At 35.4% G+C, this 26,816-nt stretch overlaps 1 protein-coding gene and 1 non-coding gene across 4 annotated transcripts in view; one reads left to right on the top strand and one right to left on the bottom strand.

The window, feature by feature from the left end:
• The window catches only part of SYNRG (synergin gamma), a 60,538-nt gene that overhangs the window by 13,345 nt on the left and 20,377 nt on the right, over nucleotides 1–26,816 (top strand). Inside the window, exons 3-14 of one of the 3 annotated variants that reach the window (XM_036267958.1) lie at nucleotides 826–956; nucleotides 1,610–1,715; nucleotides 2,263–2,374; nucleotides 5,620–5,919; nucleotides 6,774–7,007; nucleotides 7,864–7,941; nucleotides 9,837–10,033; nucleotides 10,673–10,921; nucleotides 12,404–12,537; nucleotides 18,194–18,309; nucleotides 18,502–18,564; nucleotides 22,702–23,646. In XM_036267958.1, coding sequence (XP_036123851.1) covers nucleotides 826–956; nucleotides 1,610–1,715; nucleotides 2,263–2,374; nucleotides 5,620–5,919; nucleotides 6,774–7,007; nucleotides 7,864–7,941; nucleotides 9,837–10,033; nucleotides 10,673–10,921; nucleotides 12,404–12,537; nucleotides 18,194–18,309; nucleotides 18,502–18,564; nucleotides 22,702–23,646 — 2,665 coding nt within the window. The remainder of the gene's footprint in view (nucleotides 1–825; nucleotides 957–1,609; nucleotides 1,716–2,262; nucleotides 2,375–5,619; nucleotides 5,920–6,773; nucleotides 7,008–7,863; nucleotides 7,942–9,836; nucleotides 10,034–10,672; nucleotides 10,922–12,403; nucleotides 12,538–18,193; nucleotides 18,310–18,501; nucleotides 18,565–22,701; nucleotides 23,647–26,816) is intronic. The other 2 variants (XM_036267959.1, XM_036267960.1) reach the window with 2 other exon arrangements.
• On the bottom strand, nucleotides 8,219–8,326 carry LOC118635167. The gene has a single exon (XR_004960500.1). It is a non-coding gene; the product is annotated as a small nucleolar RNA U13 (small nucleolar RNA).

The raw sequence follows: 26,816 nt of genomic DNA, 5'->3' as shown, positions 1-26,816 counted from the left end.
AATATCTCTAACATGCAGAACACAATATAAAAAAGTAAACTATCATATTTGATATTCTCCAAATAATTCCTGGGCATCAGGAGCTTAGAATTAATGATTCTAAAATAAAGAAGCCATAATCTTTTTCTTTAACTTCTAATCTTGCTGACAGGCATTATATTGCTTGTAAGCTGCTTAAAGGAGAAATTCATTCAGATCTTATATTTTCCCCAAACTCAATTAGCCCCAACCAACCACAGACACGTATGAGGAAAACTCCCGGTGGGGGGTGAGCAGGAGGCAGCCGGTTGATGTCCTCCTGTCACATTAGTGTTTCTCTTTCTCTCTTCTTCTCCCTTCCTCTCTCTCTACAAATCAATAAAAATATATTTTTAAAAAATTGTTTATACATATTAGAAAAACATGTTTAATCCCATTTGTGGAATAACTACCATGTTGCAGGCTCTTATCTATTGCTAGAAATAAAGAATTGTAAGATAGGTACTTCTTCTCAGAGTATGGATCAGTGAGTTCACCAGAATATAACTGTGTGTGTGTGTGTGTGTGTGTGTGTGAATCTGCTACCGTACACAACCTGAAAGCTTTACACACTCACACCCTCAGATTATTAGCAGTGGTCACCTCTAGAACAGTGAAGGAAAGAAGGACGTGAGATACTAAGGGGAGCTTTCAATTTTTAGCCTATGTTCTTTATATCTTTTATTAAAATGTATTTATATAATTCAATAAAAAATATTACAAAAGAATTTATGGAAGTTACAGTTTTTCTTTGTAATAATTAAAAGGATAAATTGTAGTTTTTGAGCCTTTGTCCTTTTCTTCTAGGCAGGGATACCAATGGGACCAATGCCAACAGCAGGAATGCCTTACCTGGGACAAGCGCAGTTCTTGGGGATGCGCCCTCCGGGCCCACAATACACTCCAGACATGCAGAAGCAGTTTGCTGAAGAGCAGCAGTAAGGCACCTCAGGATTCAAGGATAAAAATACAGATAGTAGTTATTCTAAGCATTTCAAATGTTCTTTAATGCAGATTTGAAGCCGAAACAGTCACGTGGCCTTTAAAACTCTTTAAAATACTTTATTATAAGTTTAAAGCCAGAAGGGACCTTAGAGATTCTTTAATTCAACCCTCTAATTTTACATCTATGAAAAGTGAGGTCCAGAGAAATGAAGCCACTGTGAGTCCAGGTTACACAGTTACTAGCAGAGCCTGGACCTAAATGCAGCTGTTCTGATTCCCAGAAAATTGCTCTTTCTCCCATATGACACACCTTCCCACGTGGAAGTTTTTTCTTTATATCCAGAGCATGGAGTGTTTTTATTTTGTCTAACTCCCTGTCTGTTTTTTTAAGATTGCTTTTGAATGCAAAAGATTGTTCTCCCCTTGCAAATTAAACAAGAAATAAATTTAGATAAGTCACTTTTTTAGACTCATTTTGAAATTAGTAGTGAGGGAAATAGAATTGTCATCTGAAAATTAGATATAATCAGAAAAGTTTTTAGTTCTAGAAATATAAGGGGATAGTGCTGAAATTGTTAGTAGAAATGTGAATATAACAGTTGATAATCACTGAAGTTGGTTCTTTACTAGAACGTTTTTCCTTCAGAAAACGATTTGAACAACAGCAAAAGCTCTTAGAAGAAGAAAGAAAAAGGCGCCAGTTTGAAGAGCAGAAGCAAAAGCTCAGACTTCTGAGTAGTGTGAAACCCAAGGTGATATATTCTGCCACCCCTCCACCATAGCACACACACATCCTGCATGTGCCTCTTCTCACTCATTCAGTGGGTTTTGTCACTTAAACAACAGCCCAAGCTGAGGCTGTTGTTGACTCATTTTAGTTTGTCAAAGTCCAGAAGTGAAGGGTTTTTCTTCTGGTAAGACACTCTTGTTAAGGGAAATGAGACATCAGCCAGTCTTCTCAACTCTTTTTATATTACTGTTGGAATGTTGGTAGTCTTTTCTAGGGGAGCATAGAGAATATTAGTGTATTAATATTAACAATATAACAGTTGTATCCTAAGATATTTGTAAATGGGTTTTTTACTATTATATCCTATAAAAATATTCTATAGAGTATCATTTTATGCCTTTGTTTTATACACTTAACAATGTTTTTTCTGATTTGGAGAATTCACTATCAGAAGTATGTGGTAAAATGACTGGAAACAGACTAATATCTGTACTTTCTTAAAATTTGAGAGTATTTAAGATGAAGTGAGAGATGCATGACGAAATATACATTCATTTATTATGTCTTAGACAGGAGAGAAGAGTAGAGATGATGCTTTGGAAGCCATAAAAGGAAACTTAGATGGATTTTCCAGAGATGCTAAGATGCACCCAACTCCAGCATCACACCCTAAGAAACCAGGTATTTTAATTTAAAAGTTTTCTTTTGTTGGAAGGTGATTTATAGTCCCTTTGCATTTTATTGGCCATTATATGTGTATGAAGAGCCAATGCTGAACTCTTCAAGCTAAGTACAGATTTGGATGTCTTCAAATTTATAAGGGGTTAAGAGTTCTGATCTGGATAACTATCTTGGGAGGGAAAAAAACCTCTTTGTAGTAAATGTCAGTATTACAACTTCACTTGTAAATCTTCTGTATATATGAGTATGTTAACATTAGTAAAATGCATTCACTCAAAGCAGATGTAATAAAGGAGTTTATTGTTTTATTCTCATTGTTTTAAAAGAATTTTGCTTTTTATGAGCTAGTTCAGATTTTATTCAATATGATTAAACTTAGAAATTTGTAAAATGCCCCTTTTTTTAAAAAGTCATGGGTTTAATGCTTCTCGTGAAATTTTAGTTTCTGTAATACATTTCTTTGTAGTTTTTATTATCATTTATCATCAGATAAGTAAAAAGTGCCTATTTAGAGCAGGGTAAAAGGGTATCCTGTGTGTGTGTGTGTGTGTGTGTGTGTGTTGAACATTTAGAAGTTGAAATGAGTCTTGCTTTTACATAACTGTACCATATCCTTTTTAAAATTTTATATTTGACATTTTGTTCTCAACTGATTTCAAGAATAACATACCATTAATAGGTGAACAGTTTTCAAATCATTCAACCAATCGGTACTATTTTCTGCTGGCACATGTTATATTGATAAATTTTATCTTAAATCCTTGTATTATAGTGTCTTTTATAGGTGATGTCAAAAGAGAACAATCTAATATGTCACAGTAACCAGTTTTTTACTTTCTGGGACAGCTTTGACTTGTCCCATTAATTTTACTTGTTAGATCATATACACAGATTATCATACCAAAAATATATCCCAAAGTAAAATATATACCGATAGAAAAAGAAGAAGGTGGCAGAGAGGAATGGTCATTTTTAGATCAAACACTACTCTACCCATATTGAATGCCAGTTTTTGGACAACCTGATGTCGTTTAACAACCTCATTGTGAAATAATAAATTGGTATTTTGTTACTCAAATAATCTTGGGAGTTTAATCAACATGCATGCAGTTAGCTATTTCTAGTTAACTGTTTCATGCTTAGACATTCAGAAATTCCCAAGGAATTTTCAGAGCTTCTCCAGTTAGTCTTAAATTTAGGCCTAAATTATGTAAATTTTCCAGCATTTTTACCACCAAAGGCATTTTTTCATTTCTCCCCATAGTCTGTTTATCTTAAAATATTAAACATACAAATTGTATCAACCATACAATTTTTCTACTTCTTATTAATCATATATAGAGCTGCAGGAGTTTATAAGCCAAAATATATATCATATAGAATTAACATAATTCCAGTCAAATGCAAAGAAACACTGGTTTAGCTTTTGCAGCCTCAATAAATAGGTCCATTTAAAAAATGTAGTAGCTCTCAGTTTTTCGTTACTACTGTTTTCCACCAGTACTGGTCTGAGAACCCAAAATGAGAATTTAAATTATACTCTCAGTAACCATTATTGGGAGAATTGGAATTCGTTATGGCAGGCTGTTTTCTTTTTTCAACAAAATTAATTAAGACAATAATTTTGTATACTCAATTTGCATCTTTCATAGAACTTTCAATGCTTTCAGGTTTGTTTCACAGATCTAAAAGAGAAATGTCCAGCCCTGGCCAGTTTGGCTTAGCAGTTAGAGCGTCAGCCCACGGACCGGAGAGTCCCGGGTTCGGTTCCCGCTAAGGGCATGTACCTTGGTTGCAGTTTGTCCCAGGCTCCGGTTGGGGTTGTGTGGGTGGCAACCAGTCAATGTGTCTCTCTCACATCTATGTTTCTCTCTCTCTTCCCCCCTCTCTTGCTCCCTCTCTATCTGAAGATAAATGCAAAAAATGTCCTCGGATAAGGATTAACAAAAAAGAGAGAGAGAGAAATGTCCAAAAGAGAAGCATGTCATCCACATTTTTCAGAAGAGAGCCCTTTTTTAAAAAAAGATGGCCCCCACCCTGGCTGGTTTGGCTCAGCAGTTAGAGCGTTGGCCTGCGGTCCAGAGAGACCCGGGTTCGGTTCCCACTAAGGGCATGTACCTTGGTTGCGGTTTGTCCCTGGCCCTGGTTGGGTTGTGCGGGTGGCAGCCACTCAATGTGTTCCTTTCCCATCGATGTTTCTCTCTCCCTCCCATTTTATTCCCTCTCCCTCCCACTCTATCTGAACAAAATATGGAAAAATGTCCTCGGGTGAGGATTAAAAAATTAACTAACTAAATAAAATAAATAAATTAAAAAAGATGGCCCCTTGTGACATTAGACTTCAGTAAATATTAAAGCAATACAAAGTAGTTAAAAATATGGCAATAATAGTATTGTTAATGAGCCTCCTCTTAAATGTAGTCCCTGTTAGAGAAGGTTTATTACACGAGTGAATCTCACGTTTAACACTAAAAAGCCACAGTGATGTTTGTATTCTTTAGAGTCAAAGTAAAAATAGTCCTCAGTTGAGATTTCCTTTCTTAAATTGACTGTTGAGTTGTTTGACACAGCACTTTATGGTGTCCCAATTTTGATGCTTTTCACAAAAAAATATCACCTTGGCAATCAATGTGTTTAATGTTCTTGTTGTCTTTTGTAATTTTCACTCCTCACATGGTAACTTTACTGAAATGTGAACTATGCAAAGTGTATGGATTAGATGTGATATATCAAAAATTATAAGTATGTATCATACAGTGTTCTTTACTGGCATAATGAAATTTAATCATCAGAGTTTATATCTGCCCAAAATGTCTTCAGCAGCATTTGGTAGGTTTTCTTATTTCTGATGTATATTTATTTGAAAAAAGTATTATCCAGATAAACAGATCACTTGAGTTTAAAAAGTAATCACCACTTTGTAAATTATTAGTGGTCTTGGGGGAAAATTAGTACTAACTTAATAAAAGAGGAAAGAAATTTTGAGTTTTACATTTTTCTGTTTTTGAATCAAATGCAAAATAGTTATAAAACCTCTTTTTAAGAAGACAAATTGTGTATAAATAGACATCAAAGTGTTTTGCATTCATTGTAAAATCCCATTTGACTGTTGTTACTTGTTATTTCTTGTTCACCTGCACTATTCATGTTTCAGTATATTCCTTTGGAATTGTACTACATCTTAATTTCTTTCTCCCTGTTGATTTTCATTTATCTGTGTTTCATTACCATTTTCCATTTTGCAGATTATCCCACATCATCTCATTCTAAAACTGTCTCCCCATCACCTGCCTTTCTTGATGAAGAAGAATTCAGTGACTTTATGCAGGGGCCTGTTGAAGTTCCCACATGTGGGCCTTCTTCCACTTCCCAGCCTTTTCAGTCTTTCCATCCCACCACCCCACTTGGCCAGTTGCATACACAGAAGGCTGGAGCACAGCCTCTCCCTCCAGGTCAGATTCCAGTGTCTTTTGCCTTACATGGTGTCCCTGGACAAATTCCTTATTTCTCTACTGCTTCAGCCTCATACAATGTACAGAGAGCAGGTAACTCCTAGAATATTAAAGTATTCTTAAGATAATCTAGGCCTATTCATTTCTCTTATATAAGTTGAATAATACAGTGATATTGGCAAAGAAACATGTCCCTGAATATATGAGTACTATTGAAATTCACCAAAATAAGAATCTAGATTTTTAATTTCTATGGGCCTTACTTTCCAGAGAAATTATTTAAAACTCTTGCTCCTAAATTAGGCACTATTTAAACCTCTTTAGAATTTTAAAAACAAACTGATTTCCTCAGAAGATTACCCTTGTTTGGGAAAATCACTAACATCATTTTCATAAGAGTAATGAGATAGGGAAAGCTGCTTTAGAAAGTGCTCTCTCTTGTTCAGGTTCTTTATTTGCTGTCAGTTTGTCCTCAGGCAAATCTTTAAACATGTCTCTATCACAGTTTTATCACTTGTGAAATAATGGGGGTTGGGGCACTTACACACCATGTCTTGAGACATAGAGTAGTGCTGAGAGGGATCTTTAGCTTATAAGTAGTTAGTCCACCCTTTCTCCATTGACAGAGGCAAAACAGACCCAGAATTGATGTTACTGGTTGAGAGTCTCACCTGCATTTAGTGGAAGTGTCCATATCTTGTGTAGGTCACCACATTTCTAAGGTAGTACTCCTTCCACTATGCCATTCTAACTGTTGTTTTAGAATTCTCGAGCATCAAAGTAGATTTAAAATCTGTAACTCTCAAGTCCTATAAAAATGTATAGTAATTGAATTATTTCAAAATTTACATTATATGTGGCAGGGTCTTCCCTTTAGAATCTGGGGATGGAAATGGATGATTGAAAAATTAGTAATTTGCAAATAATCCTTCATGCTGTTTGTTTAGGCCCTTCTTTGGAGGAGAAGCTCCTAGTATCTTGTGATATAAATACACCTGGGCAGGAACAAATTAAATTAAATACTTCTGAAGTTGGGCACAGAGCCCAAGGCCCAGGTTCCAGTAGGAACCATCCCAGTTTAACGGCCAGTATCAGGGGTGCTGTGGATGGACGTGTAAGTGGTACCACTACTGCAGAGGCAGAAAAGACTTCAGACCAAAACCTGCCCATTGAAGAGAGTGGTGAGCTCATGAAATATTCAGCAAAAAGTTTCTTTAACCAAATGCCGCTCAAATGCTAACACCTTAAGCATTAATCTTAAAATGAATGCTGCTTGATTTTGCTAATCAAAATTTTGCTTAAAATAGGTTTAACGCATTTCTTTCTCCAATTAACCCCTATGATTTTACTCTGAATTCTTTCAATATAGTTATTCCTTTTTTTAAATCAGAATCATTTCTGAAATTTATTTTATAAAAACTCTTCCCCACTTGCACTTTGTGTTCTTCCGTAAAGGTTGAAAAGTTCAAATTTAACTGGAAAAGTCACCAATGAGAATATAGTAAATCAGACACACTGCTCCCTAAAAGATCAAATTTTTCTAAGCTCAGCTTGCAGAGATGAATTACAATGTGGGCAGTCCAGAAGGTAAACTTTTGGGGGATATTTTACTGGACAAAATAAAAAATCCTGCACATTTAAAGCAGCAGTGTCATATTCAGGTAAAAAAAAAAAAATCAGACTTTGTAAAACGTGGGCACTACATTATTTTTACATATATAATTTTAAACCACTGAGTATTGTGGAGTTTTTTTCTCTAATTTGTAGTGCATGTGAAATTATGCAAGTCTCGTATGATTCAGAATATTGATTTGGTGCATCTTAGGATTTTTTTGTTTGTTTTTTTTCAGTAGACTCCTTAGGACACAGTTAATGTATAGGAGTTTGGAAACCACATATTTTAGTTGTATTGGTGACTTTTTTTTAGTTGTATTGGTGACTGTGCTCTTTTTATAAAAAAACATGACTCATTGTGATTCCCCTGTTTTCTACATGGACCATTATAAATGTTAGGTAATGTTCCTTATCTTCTTCTAGGTGTGGGTGTATTTCCCTCACAAGATCCTGTTCAGCCCAGAATGCCTCCTTGGATTTACAATGAGAGTTTGGTTCCAGGTAATAAAAGCTTCTTTGTCCAGAATTCCCATCTGGATATTTTGCTTTAAATGTTGTAAATGTAGTTGTAAGTAGTTACTGTTGTGGTTACAAAACATGCAGAAGGAATTATAACTTTTTTCTTGTTTGTTTTTTTCTGAGAGAGCAAAGAAAATTAAATAGATCTAGTGTTTCTTAAGGCTGCCTGATATATGAAGTAACTATATAAATAAAGAAGAAATGTTTTTGCTTTAATGTTTTATTGACCATCATATACTTTTATTTTATATTTTTCTTATGTCAGACGGGTGATGTGCCAAAGGCATAACAAGGTTTGTGGGAGGCACATTTCATACAAGACCATGAACACCCACCCAGTCATCGTGCTTATGAACTACAAAAGGATACCATCATATACTTTTAATTCTAAAAACTTTGATTTATGATGTTCTAAAAGACACTATCAAACATTTATAGCTTATTAACTTATCAAGAGTACTAATATGTGTGATTCAATTTTCTGAACTCTTGGTGATTAGTTTATATTTTTAAAAATATTTCTACGACTTTTTTTTGTCATGTGGTAGTATATGAAATAAAAGACCAAGTGGCATCTTTTTCTACACTAGAAGATGATATTTACATTTTTCTTTAAGTATGTCATTACTGTAAAGCCAAAAATATTTACTAAGATGTACATTTTGTAACACTATTCAGTTGATGAAAAAGTCTGTTTAAGCCATGGTTGATGTGCATAGAATAATGAGTATTATAGCAGAATATGTTAATCAGTGTAAATAAATTGTAACATTAACTTTGCTCTACTTTGCCAACCCCTTGTAAACTAAAGGTAACTTGTATCAGATCTTTAGTATTCTAGATTGGTTATACACTAAAGTTGTTCTACACTTGATTAAATAAAACTCATGCAGAATCCCAATAGCTGAACTTCTTTTTGGAAGAAACCAGTATTGTCTACTTTACAATATAATCACATAATTACAAATCAAAAGGCTAATTTCCCAAACTGATATGTAACTTTAGTTGTACATAAAAGTAATAGGTTTTTTTCCACTGGTCCATTAGACAATTTGTCTCTTTTCTTTTTCCCCCCTGTCTTCAAGCCAAACAAACAAACAGCATTTGGACTTTTCCCCCCTATCTACCTTAGCCCTACCCACTGTCAGTCTCCAAAATTCCTCTAACTAGGGTTGCCAGATTTAGCAAATAAGCATACAACCCATCCAGTTAAATTTGAATTTCAAATAGCAAAAAACTATTCAGTATAAGTATGTCCCATGAAATATTGATATCCTGTATATTTTATGGCAACCGTATCTCTAACAGCCTTTTTTACTTTGTCCTTCGGAAACCCTATTTTATTGTGAAAATGCCCCCAATAATCCCTTCCTTTTTTCTGCTTTCTTGCCTTAACTGAACTTATATTTTTCTCTGAAGGCTCTGTTCCATAGCATCTTACCCAGTGATGTTTTCTCTCTCAGCCTGTAATTCATCGGGGCAGGAAAAAGGTGGTATTGGTATGATTCTCGCTCCCAACCGCTGTTTTCAAGTCCACCATCATTTACTGTACAACTTCTCTTTTCAAGTCCAAAGCATCTATGTGTACCATCATCTTATTGGTGTTACTATCTTCTAATAAAGTATAAGACATTCTCTTACCGTTAGTCCCAAATCTTCATCTTTAGGACCAAGCTCCAACCTCTCTTCTAAGCACCAGACCCCAGTTGTCTGCTTTATATTTCCACTTGAATATCTGTATAGCAATTCAAACCTGACATGGCTTTAGTTCTATTAAAGCAGTTTGATTTAAGATTATTCTCGTATAAGCAACAATGACCAAAAAATTAATCAGTTGTAATACATTTATGTTTCTAATCTGGCCTTTCCTTTAATAGATGCCTATAAGAAAATCTTAGAAACCACAATGACTCCAACTGGAATAGATACTGTAAAACTTTATCCCATTCTGATGTCATCTGGACTTCCCAGGGAAACTCTTGGACAGATATGGGCCTTAGCTAATCGAACTACACCAGGCAAACTTACTAAAGAAGAACTTTATACTGTTCTTGCCATGATAGCAGTAACACAGGTACACATTATTTGTTAAATTAGAGCAAATAACTTTTCAATATGAGTTGGAAGAATATGAATCCTTTGTGACTACAACCTCATAGAATTCCTTATACATTCGAGTTTTTACTATTTTCAAGATACAGTACTTCAAAAATATATAGTTTATATGAAGTGCATACTAGCAAAATATTCCTTTGTTTAAAAACTGTTTAATATACTAACATCCTCTGGCGTGACTATATCCCTTCTGAACTTGAAAGTTAGTAATAGATGAAGTTACTCTCTGTCCTTTCAAGTCTTTATTTAAAATTCCTTATATATAGATAAAGTATTCTCCATCTGATAGTAATTTCTCTCTTATTACAAAACCATTTGTAATATATGTAATCATGATTTGTTTGATTATAGTAAATTAACCAAACTTGTCAGAGAGTGAAAATGTCAGAATTGATATGTGTTGGCCATTTCTTTGCTAAATATTAAGTTTGCATTAACCTTGTAACTCATTTTCTTGTACCAAATTCATGAGTTTTGGGAGAGTTAAGAGTAGAATTATTCCAAAGCTACAGATTTTACATTTTGGGCTGTCTTTGCCAGATTTAGATTGTATGTGGTTTACAGCCCACTAAAATGTTTCCATTTTCCTCCTTTGTAGAGGGGTGTTCCTGCCATGAGTCCTGATGCTTTAAACCAGTTCCCAGCGGCTCCTGTTCCAACTTTAAGTGGCTTTCCTATGACTTTGCCTACTGCAGTGAGTCAACCAACTGGAATGCCTTCAGGCCATGCAGGCTCCATGCCCCTCAACCTTGGACAGCCAGTCATGGGCATTAACCTTGTTGGACCAGTAGGGGGAGCTGCAGCCCAGGCTTCCAGTGGCTTCATGCCAACTTACTCTGCAAATCAGGTAAATGTAGAAACTGCATATTCCAAATAATCCCTGAAAGGAATCTGGGCAAATTTTTTTCCAGAGATGCAGAGAGGATTGTGGGATTATTATTGACTCTGGAGGGGAAAATTAAACAGTATTCAAACAATACAAAATTTAAAAACATGAAGCAATTTGTTAAGCCTTAAGATACTTGAATTTTGGCTAACAGTTTATAGTTCTTTATAGTATATATATTTTAAACATCAAGGCTAATAAAGTTAATTAAATTCGTAGGCTGTATCTTTTAAGGAAGCTGTTAAACCTGAAATTAAAATGCTTCAGTTTATTTTCTTAGATTAGCAAAATTTTTAAAAACATAATATTTAGTATCAATGAAAACATAGGGAAAAGGGTTTATTGGTACAGCCTTTTTGGAATGGAGGTTTGTTAATACTGTAGCTAGTGAAATTCTAAATGTCTGTATCTTCTGACCTAGCAGTCACATTCTTAGGAATCTATGCCACAGAAATAGTAATTTGAATTAGCACAGATACCAAAGGATATTTGTTGTAGCATTGTTTGTTGGAGTAAAATATTAGAAATAGCTAAATTTCCATCAGGAAAAGAAAGGTTATATAAATTTTGGTTTATCCATACAGTTTATAGTTAAAATGAATGAGATAGATCTATATATACTGCATTGAAAAGATATCCATGTCATATAATTACTTTTTTTTTTAATGCAGAACAGTATAAGCTCATTTTTTATAAAACAAATGAGCTGTTAACAGTTCTCACTTCTAGAGCATGGGATTAGGACTCAGGTTCACTGTTAACTTTATACAGTAATGGATTATAACAAGCTTATATCACTTGTTAAATTTACAAATGTATAGAATGTTTTTTTAAATATGACAGGTTCTCAGTAATCTGTCAAATGATTTAGCTATTTTAAAATTGTATAGTTTAGCCCTGGTCAGTGTGGCTCAGTGTTTAAAGGTTATGGGTTCGATTCCTATTCCAGGTCAGGGCACATGCGGGAAGCAACCAATCAATGTGAGACACGTCGATGTGTCTCTCTCCCCCCCCCACTCTCTCCCCCTCCCTCCCTCTCTCTCTCTCTCCCTCTCTCCCTCTCTCTCTCTCTCTCTCTCTTCCTCTCTCCCCTCTCTCCCTCCCTCCTTCTCCCCCTTCCTCTCTGCCACTCTCTCTCAAAATCAATGGAAAAAATATCCTTGAGTGAGGATTAACAAAAAATAAATAAATAAATAAATAAAATTGTATGGTTTAGCCCTTTAAATCAGTCTTTTACCATTTGTACATGAGAGTATCTAAAGATGTAAGACACGATTCCTGCCTTAATTAAGCACTGGAGTTGATGTTTTATCTAAAGGATGTTCTTCTAAAATTAGGTAGTTGTACCTAAATGCAGAGATTTAAAAGATAGTCATTTGGAAATTTGTTCTTTACTGTTTTATTAATTTTATGCTTTCTATTTAAATGTCCTCTTAAACCTAGGTGGTAAAACCAGAAGAAGACGACTTCCAAGATTTTCAAGATGCTTCCAAGTCAGGATCCCTTGATGACTCATTCAGTGATTTCCAAGAGTTGCCTGCGTCTTCAAAAACAAATAATTCCCAGCATGGAAACAGGTACAAAAGAGTTAACTATAGTTAACATTGTACTTAATAATTGAGAAAGAGACATCCACGATGGGAAGCCTAAGTGTAAGTAAGAGAATTAAGAACTTTACTCTCATGATTTTCCTGATTAATCCCTCTTTATTCATAGTTTTGCTCTTCAAACTTTTGTCCACATTAAACTTCAACTCCTACCATTTTCTCCTGGTGTATACCTGCTTGCCAATATTTGACTTGTGCTTAACCTGATTTATTATAGCTGAGTGTGCTTAACCTGATTTATTATAGCTGAGTGTGTTTATGCAGTGATGACTTCATATTCTTGTATTAGTCCCAAATCTTTAACTGTTGAAAAGTTTTTTAGTCTGGAACACACAATTTGATATTTTTTTCAATAAGTGTTCTATTGATTTTCTTCAGAAATCATAATTCAGAACACTATATGATTATTCATGTCTCTCTTGTACTTAAGTTAAGATCAGTGGCTTTTAGGCCTTCGTATTTTTCTTTACATATCGACAGCTGCACAGTCATATCTCTGATGTTTTATATACTAGCTTAACTCGTAGGTACAGTAACTGATTCAGTATGTTCTCAACACCATTCCAACATTTTGAAAAAGTATTTAGATACTTCTTCCACAGAGTGGAACATACTAGAATTTGATTAAGCAGTATGAATTTCTTCAGGTTATTTTTTGGAACAGAAACCTGGTTTTTTTCAGAATACATGTTCCATTTGTTTTCTGTTTCTATTTGTACAATTCCACTCATCTTTTCCATTTTAACTAATTGATTGTTTATCAGTTAACACTTCTTGCATATACACTGTAACAAGAACTGAAAGATAGGCATTATAGAGAATTACAAATTAGAGAAAGAATTACTCTGATTTTAAGAACATATCAAATACATATAAATGCCACATAGAAAAAACACAAAAAGGATGTGACTTTAAAGTACTGGGATTTCCAGGCCCACTATACCAGCATATGTATTATTAACCTGATAGATACAGAATAATATTTCTTTCTCATATCTTTTTCTTTGAACAAAATGTTCTACTGCTGTCTAGAACATATCTGAATGAGGCAAGGCATCTTAAATCACCTGCGTAAAGTCGTTGTTTTCCTACTTAAAGCTAAATAAAAATGTGCTAATTCATCATTTTCTTCTTTGGTGAACCATGTCATTGGTATCCAGTCAACAGATCAGAAACATGTTATTTATTTTTGGCTTCCTCCTCTCTCCTTTACCACCATCAACTCTGTCAGCTCTGCTTGGCATGGAAAAAAATGCCATGTGTGGTCCAGCTGGTATGGCTCAGTGGATTGAGCATCATCCTGTGGACTGACAGGTCTCAGTTCGATTTCCGGTCAGGGAACCAACCCGGGCTGCTGGCTTGATCCCTAGTAGTGGGCATGCAGAAGGCAGCCAGCCAATCAATATTTCTCTCTCACATCAATGTTTCTATCTCTCTCCCTTCCTCTCTCTCTTAAAAAAAAAATATATATAAAATATATATATTTTTTAAAAATTATATGTGTGATCTTGCTCCTGCCTACTCTCTCAACTCTTGCCATTTCCCAACAGCTCGTATTTCAGCCATGCCAACATGACTTCAGACTCACCATGCTCTTTCCAGCTTCTGGCCTTTTAACATTCCATGTCCTTCTATTGAAATTCTTTCTATGGGTAATTCTAGTTCCATTTCAAAAATCAGTTTAATGTAGGAAGTTTTTTTGGTTTTTTTTTAATCCTCACCTGAGGACATTTTTCCATTTTTTGTTCAGGTAGAGTGGGAGGGAGAGAGAGGAACAGAGAGAGAGAGAGAAACATCGACATGAAAGGAACACATCGAGTGGCTGCCACCCGCATGACTGACCAGAGCCGGGGACAAACTGCAACTGAGGTACGTGCCCCTAGCAGGAACCGAACCTGGGTGTCTCAGGACCGCAAGCCGACGCTTTTAACCGCTGAGCCAAACCGGCCAGGGCTAATGTAGGAAGTTTTTACTAACCACTTTGGATCAGTCCCTGCCTCCAAGATGAGTTAAGGGCCCCTCCCTCTCTCCTGTCAAGGTACCTTATGAATATCTTGCCCTGTTTATAATTACTGGGCTACCTGACTATTTCCCTCACTAGGCTGTAAGTACCTAAAGACAATCTTTCATGTCTGTATATGTAGTACTTAGCCCATGATATGGAATTAATACATTTGTTGGATGATTATGTTGTAGTATGAGAGCCATAAACTGAAGTTATCAAATTGGTGGTTCATTCCTCTGGAAAATTAACTCTCTAAGTAGATAAAATTAAAATTGGTGTATAGAAAGTTTTAAGATGGTGGCCAGACCTGAAATATGTGGGGAATTAGCAGTTTTATGAAGCATTATCTCCATGTCATAATTTACTTTCATACACAGCCATTATTTGCAGATTTTTTTTATTCAGTTCTGATTTGACTTTTCTTGCATGTCTAAGAAACATTTTGCTCATGTCTAAGAATCCACAATCATTGTTTACCTATTCATTCAGAAACATTAATTAGCATCTGCTATATGCCAGACATTGGGGTAAACACTAGAGATACGGAAGCAAAAAACACAGTTCCTGCTCTCAAGAAGCTTAGTTTTATCTGGGTATATTATCTGATAAAACTCTCTTAGAATTAGTCCTTAACCACCAGCAACAAATCATCAAACAACAAGTGTTGGCGAGGGTGTGGAGAAAAGGAGTCTCTAATACACTGCTGGTGGGAATGCAGACTGGTGCAGCCGCTATGGAAAACAATATGGTGTTCCCTCAAAAAATTAAAAATTGAACTTCCATTTGACCCAGTGATCCCACTTTTAGGAATATACCCTAAGAAGCCTGAAACACCAATCAGAAACAATAGATGTACCCCCATGTTCATAGCAGCACTATTTATAATAGCTAAGATCTGGAAACAGCCCAAGTGTCCATCAGTAGACGGATGGATAAAAAAATCTGTGGTACATATACACAATGGAGTACTATGCAGCTGTAAGAAAGAAAGATCTCTTATCCTTTGAGACGACATGGAGGGACCTGGAAAGTATTATTTTAAGTGAAACAAGCCAAGCAGAAAAAGACAAATACCACATGATCTCACTTATTTATGGAATATAATGAAGATAACAGTCTGAGGAATAGGGTAGACCCAGAAACATGGAAGTAGGGTACAGACTGACAACCCTCAGAAAAGGGGGTGGTGGGGGAGAGAAGAGATAAACCACAGAACTTATATGCATATATGCATAACCAATTGACATGGACAACAAAGCCAGGGACGGGGTGGGGGGGATGGGGAGGAGGGTGTCAATGGGGTAAAAAAGGAGAAACATCTGTAACAAAAATAAAATTAAAAATAAAGTAAAATTTTTAAAAAATAAAATAAAAGCATGTTAAAGGAAAATAAATAAATAAAAAGAATTAGTCCTTAAATGTGTATATGTATGTTTTTACAATGAACTCCCTAGTTTATGATACTCTGTATTCCATATTGTGAGTTTATTTTAAAAGAATATTTGTTAAATCACAATATGAATAGCTAAGCCTAGGTGACACCACTTTAGATGGTATTTTTAAGCAGAAAATGGGCATTATATGACAGATAACAAAGGAAAGAAAGGAAAGTTAGAAATATGCTGTAGTGGAGAGTATTGTTAGTCTGGGGGAAAATGACATTAGTTAAGGCTAGCACCAACTGTGGGATGTCTTATGATTTGTGACATAATCTGTAAAGCATTTTAGAACTGAGAAGTGCCATGATGAAAGTGATTTTTGCTGCTGTATATGGGATAAATTCAGCTGCCATGATAATCCTGTTGTGAGATGATGAGAGGTACCCTGGGTTTAGAGTTACAGATACTGAAAAGTGTGTATCTGAGAAATTGGTTGGACTCGGTGTTGAACTGGATGTCAAAGTCAAAGGAGAAGTAGCTCTTGAGCCAGCGTGTAGGGGGATTTGGAAGACAGCAACATCATTCATTTATCCATTCAGAAAAAGCTTAGTGTGTGTCAGGCACTGGGGAACCTAATATAATAACCAAGACAGACATAGGGCACTGATGATAGAATAAGATTAAGGTGTAGGGATTTTGAGTTGCTTAGTTTTATTTTGCTTTTTAAACGGGTGTATTTAGCAGGGTGGACAACTGAGTAAAACTGTCTACCACAGCCCTATGGGATTGTAAAGCATAAATGGAATTTTATTTTGTTGAGTTTAGTCAGCATTGCTTCATTATCCTGAAGATCCTCTATTTTTTTCTCCAATTCTGAAAATAATTTTTAAACTAATATCCAATTAACTGTCACACTTAGAGAGTTGACCAATAGACTTTAAAAGACCATAGCTAAAGTTGCAGGTCATGAAAAACAAATAGATCATTCAACTTTGTGTTTTTCTTTTCCTAAAGCATTAATTACCTTTATTCCTGGGTAACATTCTGTTCAATGAGTTGTATTTCATTTACTTATGGAACTTTAAAAAATTCACCTATAACAATAGGTGATGACCTATTTGTCAAGATCAAATATGTAACAGCTGTGTGGTAGTGATGTGAAATTATAATATTTGATAGCACTAAGCCCTAAAGCACTGTGGGTTTCCATTAATATGTGTGTGCAAGAGCTGGGTTTTTTACCTTGCTTGGAGGCCACTGATAAGAAGATTTAAATGACTATGGAAAGATTTTTGCTCCAGAGCAAAGAACTCAATAGAAATCCATTTATATTACTTGCAGTATGTGGTATTGAGTGACACAAACCAGTGGTGGAATATAATCATTCATATGTAAAGGTGGTTCTTCCTGGGAGCTGCCTGTGTTAGATAAAGGGGGGGGAGGGAAGGAGGCAGTGATTTTCTGGCATATGTTAAGCCGGTCCAAGAATTGCCCACACAGATACTACTCATTACACTATTTTTCTATCCAGGGAGAAATATGTCCACAGGCAAAAGTATCTTTATCTAATTTTGAAGTGATTGTTGCTTTGCTACAAAGATAGCTTCTGGAGCACTGATGGGATCCTTGCGAAAATGCAAATTGTATTAACTCTACTGCTGCTATCAGATGTGTAAACTTCTGCCAGTAAGCAACGCAATATGATCAGAAGAGGAACAATTTGCATTTTGGTTTGAACAACATTTCATATATAGACTTTTATCTGAACTATTTATTCCACCTCTGCATTCTGACCCCATTTTAGGACTAATTTATATTAAGGTTCACATAATTTACCTTAAAATAATTGCTGTACCTATTTGGAGCAGTTCATTTTTATGGGCCTAAAGTTAAAACTGCAGTGGGTCATCATTCTATGATAATCTATTTCCAATGCCATTCTGGTTGTTTTTATGGCTCAAAGAGATGATGAGATGGTCAGTGTGGATCCAACAGCAATCAAGAGAAGAACTATTGGTTGGGTGTTGTTTCAATTTTTTTTTTTCAAGAAAAAGTATCTTGTTTTTAGTCATTTGTTGCATATATATATATATATATATATATATATTATTTTCTATCTTTTAAAACAGGGAGCATGCGTTTTAGCTAGGTATCTATTTGCCATTTTAATTCTAAGCTCCTGCTTGATAAGGGAAGGATTCAGTGTTCTAGTCATTAAGAAGTATTTTTTTTCCCCATTCAGTGCCCCTTTGTTGATGCCACTTTCTGGAACTAAAGCATCAGCCTCAATGGATAAATATGCTGTGTTTAAAGGAATTGCAGCTGACAAGACCTCTGAAAATACTGTTCCTTTTGGAGGTAAAAGTAGTTCGTGAATTCATGAACCTGTGAATGTAAATCTTTGTTTTTAGTTGGTGGCCTTTTTTGGTAAATGTATAAAATGCTTGTACCACATGTTAAGTATGTTTGGCTAACCCAGTCTGTCTTACATTCTTGAGTTGTGATCTCAACTTTCCTAACCTTACTTGAGCTTCTATCTTTTCATCATAGAGCCTGGTGATAAATACAGTGCTTTCAGAGAACTTGAACAGACAACAGAGAGTAAATCTTCAGGTAAGTTTTTGATTCCTTAAATGAATAAATTGTTTCAACTTCTGATAAAAGAGATCTTTGAAGATTCTTTCAGTGACATTCCTGAATGTGCCTTTATGTTATTGTGTGTGGATTTTCTTCTTTTTTCTGTGTCAAAATTACAAGGAAGCAAAATGTGGTTTAGTTATTGGAAATTATTTTCTAAAATTTAGGGCAAACCCCAAATCGATGCAATTTCCTCTAAAGATAATGTATTCCCTTTCTCCAGAAGCCTTCAAACCACATTAGACTCTGTATCAAATGGAGGGCTGTGACTACTTTCGGTTATTTTAATGTTCCACAAGACTTAAACTGTTGGCAGTGCAGCAATCTGTGGATTGTACAAAAGGCAGCAACCAGTCTTTTACTTTTTAAAATTGGTTAAAATTTAATAGGATAAAGTGAAAGGGTTTACTGTGCATATGTAGTTTCTGTGTCTGACAGAAGGGCTTAAATAGAGTAGAAAGGAATATAGAATGATATGCCCTGACAGGGTGGCTCAGTTGGTTGGAACATCGTCCCATACACCAAAGGTTGCAGGGTTGATTCCTGGTCAGGGCACATAGCTGCAGGTTGTGGGTTTGATCCCCAGTTAGAACACTTAAGACAGGCAACTGATTGATGTTTTTCTCTCGCATCAGTATTTCTCTTTTGCTCACTCTTGTCCCCCCCCCCCCCCACTCCCTCCCTCTTCTTCTCTCTCTAAAATCAATGAACATAATCTCAGGTGAGGATAAAAAAAATGTAGAATGATAATGTGAGAACCATATATGTAAAGGGTAAAAGTTATGTTTGTGGTTAAATTCTATAAATCTGATGTGTAGGCTTTAATAATATCCATATGCCAAGTTATGTCCTTCAATGCTTAACTGTGTATGCTATGAATTTTGTGTACTCTACTGAGGATTTCTTCCTGGGGACAGTACCACTTTCTACTTTTGTGTACTGAATGCTCAAATTTGGAATATCTTTCAACAATCATTTGTTCTCACCCTTCTGCCTAGCCCTAGGAGATGGGGATGAGAGTCGGGTGTGGGAGGAGAATATAGGAAAGATAAGTAAATGTGAAAGTTAAAGTAGACAGTATACTGCTTAAATATCTAAAAAGGGAAACATCTATTCTAAAAATGCTCAGTTTATTACATGCTAGAACTGTTTCCTTGTGTTTCATTCACGCCTTTAGGATGTAGTAACTATTTCTTCCTCCTTACCTGTATTAGGTACTAGGAATACAAAGATAAACCCTAGAGGAACTTTTGGCTCGTTAATTTGTCATTTACTCCTAGCAGTGTTTTCATCAATTCCTGGGCCACGGCAAGTTTGGAGTAAGGAGCATGGTTTAATACCAGGGTTCTTTGTGTAGTGTGGTCTTAGTGATCATATGATATGTATGTTATTCCTGGGAAGGACAATGGTGGCACCAAAATGTAAGCAGCACCTTAGTCCTGCTTTTATAGTACTTTATTAACAGAATCCCGGATTGTTGTTGCCATTTTTGTGTGCTTGCTTTCATTCCTATCTTAGCTTGAACTCTAGGGCCTTCCAAGCAGAAATGCCAATTTTGTTCATTTTTGGAGGACATATTTTATTCTACTTGCATTAGCCCTGGCCGGTTTGGCTCAGCGGTTAAAGCATCGGCCTGCGGACCAGAGAGTCCCAGGTTCAGTTCCCGCTAAGGGCACATTCCTTGCTTGCAGTTTGTCCCTGGCCCTGGTTGGGGCATCCACTCAATGTGTCTCTCTCTCTCTTCCTCCTTCTCTCCCTCCCGCTCTATCTGAAGATAAATGAAAAAAAAAAAAAAAAAAAGTCCTCAGATAGGATTAAAAAAATAAAAAATACACTGGCCTGACAAAGTATGTCAGTATCTTAGAATTTCTGAAGAAGCTTATGGTATTATGTTCAGAGCTATGGGTTTGTTAGGATTACTAAGTGACAGAGTTTGATAACATTTCCTTTGTTCTACCCTACAGTTTAAACCATAATTAAAGTTGATGAGGAATATGTCTTATATAGATAAGTGACACTGAAGTTTTAACAAAAAGTGATCTCTTTTGAAATGTTTTTAGGGCCTAAAAAGTAACAACTAGAGAGGGAAACTTAAGAGGATTCAGAAGTTAATTGAAAAGCTACCCATGAAGTAATATGCTTAATGAACTTTCTGATATGCAAACTTCAAAAGACTAATTTGCCTCCAAATTCCTTGTTTTTGAACTTGTAATCCTACCCAGTTTTATTTCTTTTTAACCCTTTCACCCAGCTTACATTTCTAATGGAAAAGTTTACAGTTCATCAGTAAGTTTAGTTTGCTGTGGTGATTTCTTTTTAAAAATAACAAAGCAAAACTTGTCAATTTCACAGATATTTCAAAGCAACACATCAAAAATTTTGGCTGTGACAAAAATTGGCTGCTTATTACCTTTCATTTACAGAAATAATACAAATATTATCAGAAATATACTTGCCTAAAGTACTAGGGTGATTTTTTGTTTTATATCTGCTTCTCCTGTCAGTTTGTGAAATTGACTATAGTTTTATTGGTGGTACATATTACAAGCATAAAATAGGGGAATTTTGAATGCTTTTCTTCTCTTTCTAAAGCTTCCCTAATAATAATAAATAGATTTTTCTGTGTTAATGAATTATGCTGGTGAATTGGCTAAGTATCTCAGAAGGAAAAATTCGCTTCCATTATTTTCCATGCTTTTTTAATATGATCTATCAACATATATATCACTTTATATGCACAGTATATTTAAAGCCAATATTGTATTAATGACAATTTTAAGAATTGGATTTTAGTTTTAAATATATTTTTATAATTCATATGCTTCTATATTTCATTTTTAGGGAAAATAGAATTTAAAAAGTGGATGAGGAAATTAAAACTTGTATTTTAATTTATAACTCTTCAGAAATGACACTTATATTTTTATTTTATTTATTTATTTGGCACTTATATTTTTAAACAGGTGATGCTGGTATAGCTATATTTATATTTGGCTTATCTCTGGTTTTCATTACCTGGTATTACCTAGTGGATTTTGTGGAAGACCTCAGACATCATTAGAAAACTAAGATCATTTGCATCCCAACCTCATACCTATGAGTGATAACATTACTATGGGAATAAAGAATTGAAAACCTAATAAAAAGTATGGATCCAGATTTTTATCCGTATCTTAACTATCTATTTAAATATTTATGAGAAATACATTATTACCTACTTTCTCTATTACCTATTTTTATTAACAAATAAATAAAAAATTCTGTCAGAACCTCATCCTCACAGTAGCGCAGTATAAGCCAAAGTTTAAATTATACCCTTTGAAAGTTTTAATAATAGAGTTGGTGTGTATTCAAATCCCTTTGAATTTTAATAAATAAGTGTTCAGTGAGATGGCTGATTTCAAGAAAAACCCAAGACTTTTTTTTTTTAAATTAATCTTCTATGTTAGAGAGTATAGGGGGAAGCTGCTTTACAGTGTGCCCTGGGCCAGAATGCTTTGTAAATAAATAGGTACTTTTTCAAAAATTTTTATTAAAGTTGCCTTTAAATTAATGCCTCCATATATTTCAGCAAGACCACCTAGTATCTAACGATATGCTTAACATGCCAAGTTAAACAAAGTGTTGTGCATCCTAAGTATTAGATGCAGGGGTTTTCATAATATTTCATTGGTACCTGGGATATATTTTTTCTGATTGATCACCATGTAACACATTCTATCTTTAAAGGGCCACTGTTTCATATGACTCTCTTCAGCACTGGCTTTTTATTCTGTTGTGTGCTTGGCTGGCCAGCCATCATGAGAAAAAGTCCTGCAAGCAGTGCTTTTGGCCAACTGAAGGATCTGACTCCAGGAGACTTCTCATACTAAGGGGAACAAATGAAAATGATACTGTTAGGTGCTTTCAGTATGATTTTGATTTTTCTGTCACTAGCCTTCAATGTGGAAACAAATATGTAGTTCCTAAAGGGGTATTTCATAGAGTTTAAACTGTAGTTAATTATGTCAAGCCAGCCAGGGAAAAGTTTACAAAAGTATGCTTGTCATTTAATATGCTGCGCATCATGTTGTTTCCAGCTCTTACATATTTGGTTGTGTTTTTTTCTTTCAGGAGAAAATTTTGCAGAATTCAGATCTGCAGGGACTGATGATGGTTTCACCGATTTTAAAACTGCCGGTAGTGTATCACCATTAGAGCCACCAACAAAAGACAAAACTTTTCCAGCAGCCTTCCCCTCAGGACCTGTACAACAAAAACAACAAACACAAGTGAAAAATCCTCTGAACTTAGCAGATTTAGATATGTTTTCCTCAGTTACTTGCAGCAGTGAGAAACCATTGTCTTTTTCAGCTGCATTTAGTGCATCAAAATCTGTTTCTACACGACCACAGGCAGGATCTGCTGCAGCCACAGCAGCATTGGCATTAAATAAATCTTCTAGTTTGGCTGATGATTTTGGAGAATTCAACCTTTTTGGGGAATATTCTAGTCCAGCATCTGTTGGGGAGCAGGATGACTTTGCAGATTTTATGGCTTTCAGTAATAGCTCTATTTCATCTGAGCAAAAGGCAGATGACAAATATGATGCCCTCAAAGAGGAAACTAGTCCTGTTCCTCTAACTAGCAGCTCGAGCAATACCGTGAAGAGTGGACAGAACTCAGCTGCTGTGTCTACCAAATACGATGTCTTCAAACAGCTTTCTCTGGAAGGATCTGGACTAGGTGCTGAAGAACTGAAAGAGAACACTCCTTCAGGAAAAAGCGATGATGATTTTGCTGACTTCCACTCCAGTAAATTTTCTTCCATAAACTCGGACAAAACCCTGGGAGAGAAAGCAGTGGCTTTCAGACACACTAAAGAAGACTCTGCCTCGGTGAAGTCCTTGGATCTCCCTTCCATTGGTGGCAGCAGTGTTGGCAAGGAGGACTCTGAAGATGCACTCTCTGTTCAGTTTGACATGAAACTGGCTGATATGGGAGGAGATCTTAAGCATGTCATGTCTGATAGCTCTTTGGATTTACCAACAGTTAGTGGCCAGCATCCTCCTGCTGCAGGTGAGGAATTGGTGAGATTGCTGTGGTGATGGTGACATAGATTTCAAAGATGGGTGTTGATTTATAGATAGTAAGGCTTTGGCTCTTAACCTTTATTAATTTATAATAATTAACCTCTTAGTTACCAGTCCCCTTAAAGCAGTGCTAAATTTGAGTCTACAGATACTTGGGTATATGGATACCACGAATACTGTGGAACTTAGATTGGATAGATAAAATATTTTTATTTTTGAAATCTTACACCAACTTGGTGTTAGAGGCACATAAAAACCCATTGCTAAATGAACCCCACATTGCCAGAAATTTTTATAAAGATTTTTGCAGTGTCATTTCTGAGAGTGAGATCAGTGTTTCCCTCTCCTTTTTTCTTCTCTTGGGTTTATATACAATATTGACAGCTGCCAATATAGTATTCTGTTTGGTTTACAGAAACTGACTCTTGTTAGGTCAATAAAGTAAGAATGTGTAGCCAGTTGTACTGCAGTTTGCCACATCCCTACAAGAGAAGAAGAGGGAAAGTGCATGTGTATGGATATCCTGTGTGCCAGCGTCTGGCAAAGGGGAGGGCATGAGTAGTGGAATTCAGGTACAGTTTTCAGTGTTAACTCTATTATTGGAAGTATTAAATTGTAACAGATCTGTAGATGGTAGAATAAGGTAACTACTCACTTTTTCATAAAATGTTTGAGAATATCTTATAAGGAAGCCCTCTTAAAATTCTGTATGGAGTTTCATGTAGCAGTTTATTCTCTAGTTTAATTTCTTGTCATAAAAACTAGATTCCCAAGTGTCCTAGTTTTTATTTTGTTTTGTTATTTGATATATATAGAGAGAAAGATAAACCTATTTTGTGGCCTTTAATAATGAAAAATATCTCAGTATTACTGTATTATTCTAGAAAATGTATTAAGTATATGAAGGGTTCATTGTTGTTTTTTAACTAGAGAGGGACAGATAACACTTCCAAGTTTACAGATTCAGGCAGAAATTGTAAAGTATTATGACTTTTGTAGTGAGAAAACAAAATTGCCTCTGTTCTTTGGCTACTGAAATGTTGGAGGTATCCTTAAACAGAGTGCTAAGGCAGGAGCAAGTGACCAGAGACATTATGTGTTTCGCATTGCTACTTGCTGAGGTATTTTTTAAGTGCAGTGGGTTGTCTGCAGAGCTCCTTGTACCCCGTCTACTTCCATTTTTTTGTACTTTTCCTCAGATGGTTTCCTATATATTTTTTTTGCTGCTGTTTGTTTGATATAGTGAATTTGTTTCTTTTTTGTATGAACTGCTTGAGCCACAGCAGTTGATTGAAGTGCTCCATTTTCTGAACAACAATATTTGATTTTTATTTTAAAAGCTCATGAAAGGTAAACTAGCCTTCTGGACTCTGAAATTATTGATTAGAAGCTATTTTTCTGAAAGTGAATTTATATTCTTTCACAGTGCCAAGCTAGATGTCTTTTTTAGATGAGCCTAATCTGGGTTTGGGATGTCTTTTTTTTTTTTTTTTTAATCCATTTTATTTGGGGAAGGGAGGCTGGTTTTTTTGACTGAGTTTGTTCTGACTGACCTGTTAAAATAATACCCTGTGCTCATGTTCTTTTATGTATGTTTGGAACATTCCCAGCTTGGAACCTGTAATGTTCAAACCAAGTCTCTTCAGTTTGAGGATATTCTTAAAAGCAGATTGTTTCCTCCTTTTGATCTGTAAACTTGTCAGAAAGAAGCAGTATCCCTTTAGAGCGGTTGTTAAAAGGGGTTGATGTCTGACCAATGCACTATATTGTTGTTGAGCAAAACTGCTGCATAGATGTATTGTAGAGGGTAAATGGCAGGGACTTCTTCAAGGAATTTGGTTTTCCTTTATTCTCATGTTGACCACAGTATCTCTTGCTCTCTTAGTTTGAGGGTTAAAGGTACTTCTTGTTGGAGAAATTGGAAGTGGGCTGATGAAGAGAGAATAAAACATAGTAGACTGCTACATTAGGTTAGAAACCCTAACTTAACTCTGAAGGGGATACTGTCTCTTTTAACTCTTGCTATAATTCTTTGTATGGAAGGTAGATAATGATAATAACATTGCCTGATTTCTCTGCATATTATTACATTTAATCCTTTGAGTCCTTGCTGCATATAATTTCAACTAGGCTGCTTTTGTCCCCTCCACTAAATTTAATCTCTCTGGCCTGAAGCATCTTGATGTGCAGTCATTAAGATCATCTGGTTTTGTTGGCAGCAAGAACTTACCTTCATTTGTGATACTCAAAGGTTTAGCAAGACTTCTGTAGCTACCTACCTACCTACCTGTAAAGTAGCTCTTCTTTGACATTGAAAATCTTTGTATTTTAATCAGCGCCTTTGGGGTCGGGGGCTGCTTTTCTGATGTCTTTTTTTCATAGACATTATCTGTGTGAATGTGCCTTTTCAAACTTGCTTTGGTATATTCCTCTGCAAATACTGATCTGCATGCTTATTCTGATGACTTCTTTTCCAGCTCTTCTGTACCACTCTCTTTTGTGATCTGTACGTCCTATATTAATAAATAATTATTTGGCATATTTTGAAAGTGTGGGGATGTGTGTAATTTGTACTTTTTCAGGGTTAGACCAAAGAAATTCCTGATCCATATCAAGTTTAAAGCAATAGCATCTCCTTTGCTTAGAGTGTTTTCTATTTTTGTTTGTTTTGTTTCTTCAAACACCTTTCTCCTAAGAAAGGTATTGGTGCATTTTAGCTTTTTCTCTTATAATTCCATTGATAAAAGTTTTTAACATGGCACTGGATTAAAATTTAACTTTAAACATATTTCAAAGTGTAAACAGAACACTATTTTACATGTTAGAAAATTTACTCCTTTCTTTTAGTGAAGAAACTGAGTGGATTTTATTTCTTAGTAAAGATCACAGAACCTGTCTCTAGTAGGAGTTCCATTGTGAGGAGAGGGGGAAGATGAGGGTGCAGACCTAAGAGTTGAGCGCTGGGGAAAGAGGGACACATTATCTGTAAATTTAATTTAAAATAAATTATCAAATGGTATTGAGATGGGCTTCTGAGCATAGTAAATGTAAACTGAATTTAAATGGATAATCTCTGTAATGGAAAGTGTTCAGTGTTAATACCAAGAAGTCTTCAGGACTGAATTTGATTTGAGTTTGAAATTGGGTACTCTATCA

Source organism: Molossus molossus, unplaced genomic scaffold (genome assembly GCF_014108415.1).
Source record: "Molossus molossus isolate mMolMol1 unplaced genomic scaffold, mMolMol1.p scaffold_m16_p_19, whole genome shotgun sequence".
Lineage (NCBI taxonomy): Eukaryota > Metazoa > Chordata > Mammalia > Chiroptera > Molossidae > Molossus > Molossus molossus.
Note: the sequence above shows the minus strand (reverse complement) of the source record. Positions and strands in the feature narration are given on the sequence as shown.